Source organism: Entelurus aequoreus, linkage group LG04 (assembly GCF_033978785.1).
Source record: "Entelurus aequoreus isolate RoL-2023_Sb linkage group LG04, RoL_Eaeq_v1.1, whole genome shotgun sequence".
NCBI classification, from domain to species: Eukaryota; Metazoa; Chordata; class Actinopteri; order Syngnathiformes; family Syngnathidae; genus Entelurus; species Entelurus aequoreus.
In genome coordinates this window covers 23,720,707-23,729,548 of record NC_084734.1, presented here as the reverse complement: position 1 = coordinate 23,729,548, position 8,842 = coordinate 23,720,707, and the positions used below count along the sequence as shown (strand labels likewise).

Below are 8,842 nucleotides of genomic sequence, written 5' to 3'. Positions count from 1 at the left end.
GATTGCCCTGTTCAAATGTTGATGGAAACTAGCGGGACTTCTTGGGAAATCGAACTGCTGACAATTTCTCTAGTTTCAGTTGGTCAAAGATGACCTTTTATGCCGTGACTTTGGGTATGATCAAGTTTGAAGACTGATGTGCATATTTTAACACGCGGTAGAAAGTCTGCTTCTTATGCTTTCCCACCGACCTCATAGATCCGTGCATTGCCGGTCTGAAGGTGACCCCACCCAGGTGGACCGTCCCCTCAGTGGCAGGTCTTCATCCCGGTCAAGTAGGGAGACTCCTGTCTGCACAGACCCATCTGCTGCTGCTGCTCTTGCTGATCCAGAGACATGCCCTCCACAAAGTCCGGCACGGGAAGCCCCGACAGGATCATCACCGACTTGTTCCAGATCATGAAGGTGGGCACCACAGGCAGGAGGAAGGAGATGTCGAAGGTGTGAATGTGATGGGAGTTCATGGCGTCGTAGAAGGACAGAGAATTGTTGTCGTAGTCCAGCAGGACGCCGAGGCGCCTCAGCTGCAGGCTGGACTCCACCAGCATCTCCTTGCCGTCGTGACGCACCATGAAGTTGTTGTTGCAGCGGGAGAACACCCACGATGAGGAGTTTTTGCCGCTCCATTCATTTTTGGGGGCGGACTTGTAAGCCACGCCGATGGCATACCTGCAGGGGGGAAGTGGCACATTTTGGAATGCAATAACGATCTCAAAATCTTAATGACTTGTATAGTGGAGCTGCCTCATGCCGAGGACACACACGGGCCCTTTGGGTACTTCCTGCAGGAAGCGGTCTACATCAGAGCCAATTAGTGCAAAGAATATAATGAGGAGTATTTTCATCTCCCACAAGAAATAGATTTGGGCCAACAAACCTCCTTGCAGGCTCAAATACCGCTCGTTTGTGTGGGTGTGCGCTCCTCACCAGGTGGATGCTCCCAGCAGCACCTCCCAGTAGTGACACCCGCTGTCAATGAACACGTTGCCGGCCGCCCCGTACGAGCCCGTTCCACCAAAGCGCTCCGGAGTGTGGCTCTTCTTCAGGGAGCTCTCGTCCTTCTCCATGGTCAGGCAGTCGTTGGACAGACGCAGCTTCTTGTGCGCCGTTTTAGGGTCCAACTTGAAGGGCTGGCCTGCCGAAGGACCGAGACACATGTTAGGTCTTTGTTCACGCTGCAGGTTAATTCCCATTTTCTTGCTCATACATATCCGACTTTTTCATGTCCGTGTGAATTCTGAATTGGTCATATTTATTCGTCCACAACATTTTCTATCATCTCTTCCCAATGGTAATTTCTCATGTCGTAACTGTTCAATGTAATGCTATGATTAAAGATGAATATTTCTCCCATCCTCATTCAGGTCGTATATTCCCTATAAAAAAGTATAATTTCCTGTAGAACAAAATTTGTTGTGTATCTTCTCAAGTGTCCATGTGCCCTTTGTTATGCTGGAAAGACTTAAGAGAGTGCGCAAAATTGGCATTTCAGAACATAAAAGTAGTATTAGGAATTGTGATATAAAATCCTCTGTAGCAAGACACTTTAATAGTGCTGGACATGAAATATGTTCATTAAGGTTTCAGGGTTTGGAAGAACTGAAACCTTTGAGGAGAGGGAGAGAAAAGTTGTACTGCAATGTGAAGCATTTTGGATACACACGTTACAAACAGCACCCTAAAGGGATGAACGAGGAGTTGCTTTTGGGATGTTTTCTCTAATTGTTTTATATAATGGTGTTTTATGAAGTTGTCTATATGCATATCATGTCCTTCAAATATATATATATTGTGGCTTGATGTAGGGCTTCAGGTTGGTGATTCATTTTGATATTTTATAAGTATTATATATAGAGGGAGCAATAGCTATTCTAGCGTATTATTTATTTTTTTCACTGTGCTGATGAGCTATGTCTCCTTCTATTACAAACCCCGTTTCCATATGAGTTGGGAAATTGTGTTAGATGTAAATATAAATGGAATACAATGATTTGCAAATCCTTTTCAACCCATATTCAATTGAATGCACTACAAAGACAAGATATTTGATGTTCAAACTCATAAACTTTATTTTTTTTTTGCAAATAATTAACTTAAAATTTTATGGCTGCAACACGTGCAAAAGTAGTTGGGAAAGGGCATGTTCACCACTGTTACATCACCTTTTCTTTTATCAACACTCAATAACCGATTGGGAACTCAGGAAACTAATTGTTGAAGCTTTGAAAGTAGAATTCTTTCCCATTCTTGTTTTATGTAGAGCTTCAGTTGTTCAACAGTCCGGGGTCTCTGCTGTCGTATTTTACGCTTCATAATGCGCCACACATTTTGGATGGGAGACAGGTCTGGACTGCAGGCGGGCCAGGAAAGTACCCGCACCTATTTTACGAAGCCACGCTGTTGTAACACGTACTGAATGTGGCTTGGCATTGTCTTGCTGAAATAAGCAAGGGCGTCCATGAAAAAGACGGCGCTTAGATGGCAGCATATGTTGTTCCAAAACCTGTATGTACCTTTTAGCATTAATGGTGCCTTCACAGATGTGTAAGTTTCCCATGCCTTGGGCACTAATGCACCCCCATACCATCACAGATGCTGGATTTTTAACTTTGCATCGATAACAGTCTGGACGGTTCGCTTCCTCTTTGGTCCGGATGACACGATGTCGAATATTTCCAAAAACAATTTGAAATGTGCACTCGTCAGACCACAGAACACTTTTCCACTTTGCATCAGTCCATCTTAGATGATCTCGGGCCCAGAGAAGTCGGCGGCGTTTCTGGATGTTGTTGATAAATGGCTTTCGCTTTGCATAGTAGAGCTTTAACTTGCACTTACAGATGTAGCGACAAACTGTATTTAGTGACAGTGGTTTTCTCAATCTCTAAAGGATATCCATCCTTTAGAGATTGATGTCGGTTTTTGATACAGTGCCGTCAGAGGGATCGAAGGTCACGGTCATTTTGGTTTGTGGCCATGCCGCTTATGTGGAGTGATTTCTCCAGATTCTCTGAACCTTTTGATGATATTATGGACCGTAGATGTTGAAATCCCTAAATTTCTTGCAATTGCACTTTGAGAAACGTTCTTAAACTGTTTGACTATTTGCTCACGCAGTTGTGGACAAAGGGGTGTACCTCGCCACAGCCTTTCTTGTGAAAGACTGAGCATTTTTTGGGAAGCTGTTTTTGTACCCAATCATGGCACCCATCTGTTCCCAATTAGCCTGCACACCTGTGGGACGTTCCAAATAAGTGTTTGATGAGCATTCCTCAACTTTTATCAGTATTTATTGCCACCTTTCCCAACTCCTTTGTCACGTGTTGCTGGCATCAAATTCTAAAGTTAATGATTATTTGCAAAAAAAAAAATGTTTATCAGTTTGAACATCAAATATGTTGTCTTTGTAGCATATTCAACTGAATATGGGTTGAAAATTATTTACAAATCATTGTATTCCGTTTATATTCACATCTAACACAATTTCCCAACTAATATGGAAACAGGGTTTGTATAATGGTTGTCCACACCTTTTTTTTTTTAAATTACTTTATTTTCCTATGAGACTGTACTAAGTATGATTTATTTTGTACAATTTTACATTTTGTCTATTATTTGTGTACTTTGATTTTTGAAGTTGTTCTTGATTTATTATATCAATTGATTGACCACAGTTCTGACCTTTTAACACGCGAAGTCCCAGAGAAGGGTCAATTGACATTTTTACCTAGAAAACACACAAGAGGGTCATTTGACCCCTAGTCCCCCCTGTGGACACTCCTTTTGTTATGAAAATGTGGCTGTTAGTGGCACACGGCAGGGGGCCACTTGAGCCTGTGTGGGGGAGGGGACCTTACAGCTCAAGCTTTAGTTCTGAGGTAGGTTGTGTGTGTTTTTGCAAGGATCAACAGAATGAAGGGATCAACACTCTGACATTTATTGTTAAAAAAATACAAAACAAAACATATTTACAAAGAATGAAAAAGCAACTGTTTTCCCAGTTTTGGTGTGGAGGGTTGTTGCAGAAGCAATTGTTATTTTTGTGTGCCAAAAATAGTTTAAAAAAAAAAATTTACAAAGAAAAAAGCATATTTACAAAGAATGAAAAACCATGTCCATGTAAACGTGACTGACATACATTTGAGCAGTCACTCACAATCCTGGCACTGCCATTGCTCCTTTCGGCATTTCCCACATGTATAATTTTTCTGTCTACCTAGACAAACTGCCCCTAACAGCCTCATTACCATAACAAAATGAGTGATTAGTGTATTCGGGAAAAGCGTCGGGCCAAATGACCCCTCTCTGGGTCTTCTAGGTAGACATAAAAATGCTGGGACTTCTAGTGTTAAGTGCGTCACTTCCTGTTAAAAAATTGCACGTTGACGAAGACTTTGTCGAAACCGGTCTGTGTTTGGTAGCGCCTGTGCAGTTTGTATTAAAATGTAAGAAAGACACGAGTGTTGCTGTCCTTGCTTTAAGTACACTTTTGGCCGTGCACCTCTTTATCTTTGTTTTATTAAGTTTTTGGAGAGGGTGTGTTTTTCCTGTATTTTGTCCGACCCAGGCCTCTTTCGTACGTGCAAATAAATCGTATATGTATGCCATGCGTCCTCAGTGGGGACATTCCTGCGCTCAGGTCGCATTCATCCAACCAGAACATCAAAAAGCGGTAAGTGTCGTAATTATTTGCTAAATAGACGGTTGCAAAATAAATAGCTGACAACGGAGCAGACAACAGGTGAAAATAAAAATGTTTAGGACCTCACATAAAAGTTCCACCACTCCTGCCTCTGACTGCTCACCCACAGACACCGAAGCAAAACATCCCGTAAAACTGCCAGAGACAAAATACTTTTCTTCCTTAATCTTCAACGCCCAATAATTCGGTTCAGAAAATCTTTGAAATTGCCACAAATGTGTCAGTACTGAGACTGACTAGAGTGGAAGCCATGTTTACTTCCGTAAACACTGCAGTCAACATGCGGGTCAGATTGCATTCCCATTAGAAATCGCATTTTTTTTGTGTTACATATGTAATAATAATAATAATAATTAATATGACCATATCACACCAATTCTCAAATCCCTTCACTGGCTTCCTGTTCCACTCAGGATGGAATACAAAGTCTACCTACTAACCCACCAGTGCCTCCATGGAAATGCCCCCCTCTACCTCAAAAGAACTACTCACCCCCAAATCCTCCACACGACACATCCGCTCCGGACAGGCTAACCTCAGAGGACAAAGCTACGAACAATGGGAGACTAGGCTTTCTGCTCCGCCGCTCCCAGTCTGTGGAATGCTCTCCCTGACCACCTGAGGGCACCACAGACTGGATGCTTTTAAAAAAGGCTTAAAAACCCTTCTTTTAAAAAAAGTCTTTTTTTGATATATGCATACTAGTTCTAGCTATTAGGCTGTTCTAGTTTTTATTTTTATTTATTTTATTTTTATTTTTTTTTAATACACTATCACTTTTTTACTCAATGTAAAGTGCTTTTTACAAATAAAATCTATTATTATTATTATATATACTTGTGTGTATTGCACATATTACGTATTGTTATGAAGGTGTCGTTACTACATTATATATATACTTGCAGTGTGTATATTGTACATATTACATATTGTTATGAAGGTGTCTGTTACTACATTATATATATATATACTTGCAGTGTGTATTACATATAGTTATGAAGGTGTCTGCTACTATATTTTATATATATATATATATATATATATATATATATATATATATATATATATATATATATATATATATATATATATATATATATATATATATATACACACACACACACTACCGTTCAAAAGTTTGGGGTCACCCAAACAATTTTGTGGAATAGCCTTCATTTCTAAGAACAATAATAGACTGTCGCGTTTCAGATGAAAGTTTTCTTTTTCTGGCCATTTTGAGCGTTTAATTGACCACACAAATGTGATGCTCCAGAAACTCAATCTGCTCAAAGGAAGGTCAGTTTTGTAGCTTCTGTAACGAGCTAAACTGTTTTCAGATGTGTGAACATGATTGCACAAGGGTTTTCTAATCATCAATTAGCCTTCTGAGCCAATGAGCAAACACATTGTACCATTAGAACACTGGAGTGATATTTGCTGGAAATGGGCCTCTACACCTATATAGATATTGCACCAAAAACCAGACATTTGCAGCTAGAATAGTCATTTACCACATTAGCAATGTATAGAGTATATTTCTTTAAAGTTAAGACTAGTTTAAAGTTATCTTAATTGAAAAGTACAGTGCTTTTCCTTCAAAAATAAGGACATTTCAATGTGACCCCAAACTTTTGAACGGTAGTGTATATATATGTATATATACTGTATATACAAGCAGTGTGTGCATAACAGGTTGATGGATGGTTTTGAAGTTGTAGAGGACGTTAAAGGCTACAACGGTGATTCCTATTAGCCACATTTTTCAAGTGTTTATTTCATCTTTAAAATCTTAAAAAATTAAAAAAAAAAAAGATGTGTGTTCTTGTCTCTCAGAATGATCGTGAACAATGCAAAATTCCCCCCAAAAGTGCAGTTCCCCTTTAATACCAAGAAGCACAAAAAAAGGATGAGTAGCCAAGTCACATACATGAGCTAAAATAGCTTGTCACACATCAATCAGTGATGATCTTTGGGCAGCGTAGCTTGGTTGGTAGAGCAACCGTGCCAGAAACTTGAGGGTTCTAGCTTCAATCCCCACTTCTGCCATCTTAGTCACAGCTGTTGTGTCCTTGGGCAAGGCACTTCACCCACTTGCTCCCAGTGCCACCCACACTGGTTTAAAAATGTAACTTAGATAATGTGTTTCACTATGTAAAGCGCTTTGAGTCACTAGAGAAAAAGCGCTATATACAGTAAATATAATTCACTATTCACTTTACTTCACATCTTGGCCAATTTATTGGATTGTACCTCAACATGACATCAAAATACACCCTACAAAATTGACTGCATTATTTACCTCAGCCAGGAGACCATGTTTTCCCTGGGGATTGTCTATTAGTTAGTTAGAAAATTTGGTCCAATAGTTGTGGGTGGATTTTGATTTAAACTTTGTTTAGGAGATGTCATGAATGGTATAAGGCATTGGTCCCCAACCACCAGTCTGGGGACAGGTTACCGTGACACATTTGCTACCGGGCCGCACAAAAATATTAAAGATAGATGTACACTATATTGTCAAAAGTATTTGGCCACCTGCCTTGACTCACATATGAACTTGAAGTGCCATCCCATTCTTAACCCTTAGGGTTAAATATGATGTCGGTCCACCTTTTGCTGCTATTACAGCTTCAACTCTTCTGGGAAGGCTGTCCACAAGTTTTCGGAGTGTTTTTACAGGATTTTTCCACCATTCTTCCAAAAGTGCATTGGTGTGGTCTAGGGCTGCAACAACTAATTGATTAAAATCGATAAAAATCGATTATAAAAATAGTTGGCGATTAATTTAGTAATCGATTCGTTGGAACTAGCTATGCGCATGCGCTGAGGCTTTTTTAAAAATGTATTTATTTTTTAATTTAAAAAAAAAATACTATTTTTTTAATAAACCTTTATTTATAAACTGCAACATTTACAAACAGCTGAGAAACAATAATCAAAATAAGTACAAAAATAGTACAAAACAGCGCCAGGGCGGCGCAGAGGCTATGTCTCATGAGGTGTCGTAAGCTAGCCAATGATGTGTCATGTGCAGCTCACGTGACGACGCCGTCTCCTTTGCTGGAAACATTCGAAAAATGGCGCAGGAAAACAGTATGGATAGTTTAGCGGAGAAACATCTTGAGGTTATTACTTCTATGGAGAAAAGTGTACGACCTAAGTCGTCAAAAGTGTGGGAACACTTTACTTTAAAGACTTCAAAGAAGACCGTTTCCTGCAAAATGGCACGGAAGTACAACATTGCTTCAGAAGCACCTGAAAAGGAAACCTGTTGGAGCCATGGATGAAGGGAGGAACTCACGGTACATAACTTTTTAAGTCCATAGTGGCAACAGGCATTTATGAGTTCAGCTTTTTTGTAAGTAACGTTAACGTTATGCCTTTGGTGCAACGCGGGGCTGATAATGTGTCTCCGGCACATTTGACTCCGTTTTGAGAGAGAAAACGCACGGTTACCAATTTCGAAATAAACGTAACGGACAGAAATATCTCAGGTTGGTTTCATAATGGATCAATGCAGCCAGGCCCGATAAAGCTATATAAATCTATTTAGATTTGAGTGACGCTTTAGTATAACTAAACGTTATTAAGGTGCTGGAATATTTCATGCTATTATTCAGAAGCAGCCTAAAATTAATCCGTTATTATTCACAACAGAAACGTGTACAGTATCTGATCCAGTTCTGATCTGATGAGTTACATTTCTGTGTTATTATTGGTGTATGCTGCATCCCCAATGTCCAGAACATGGTGCCAGTATGCTGTTTTTTTCCCAATAAAATACTGGAAAGGATAGAAATGTAGTTTGTCTCTTTTATCCGATTATTAATCGATTAATCGAAGTAATAATCGACAGATTAATCGATTATCAAATTAATCGTTAGTTGCAGCCCTAGTGTGGTCACACACTGATGTTGGTCGAGAAGGCCTGGCTCTCAGTCTCCGTTCTAATTAATCTCAAAGGTGTTCTATCGGGTTCAGTTCAGGACTCTGTGCAGGCCAATCAAGTTCATCCACATCGGACTCATGTCTTTATGAACTTTGCTTCGTGCACTGGTGCACAGTCATGTTGGAAGAGGAAAGGGCCCGCTCCACTGTTCCCACAAAGTTGGGAGCATGGAATTGTCCAAAATGTTTTGG

General features: G+C 40.0%; 1 protein-coding gene across 2 annotated transcripts in view; it reads right to left on the bottom strand.

The window, feature by feature from the left end:
• Positions 1-232: 232 nt before the first annotated feature.
• Positions 233-8,842, bottom strand: part of mid2 (midline 2) — a 236,414-nt gene continuing 227,804 nt past the window's right edge. For both annotated transcript variants that reach the window (XM_062044400.1, XM_062044401.1), the window contains 2 exons: positions 928-1,135; positions 233-669 (listed from right to left, as the gene is read on the bottom strand). In XM_062044400.1, coding sequence (XP_061900384.1) covers positions 249-669; positions 928-1,135 — 629 coding nt within the window. In that variant the 3' untranslated portion in view covers positions 233-248. The remainder of the gene's footprint in view (positions 670-927; positions 1,136-8,842) is intronic.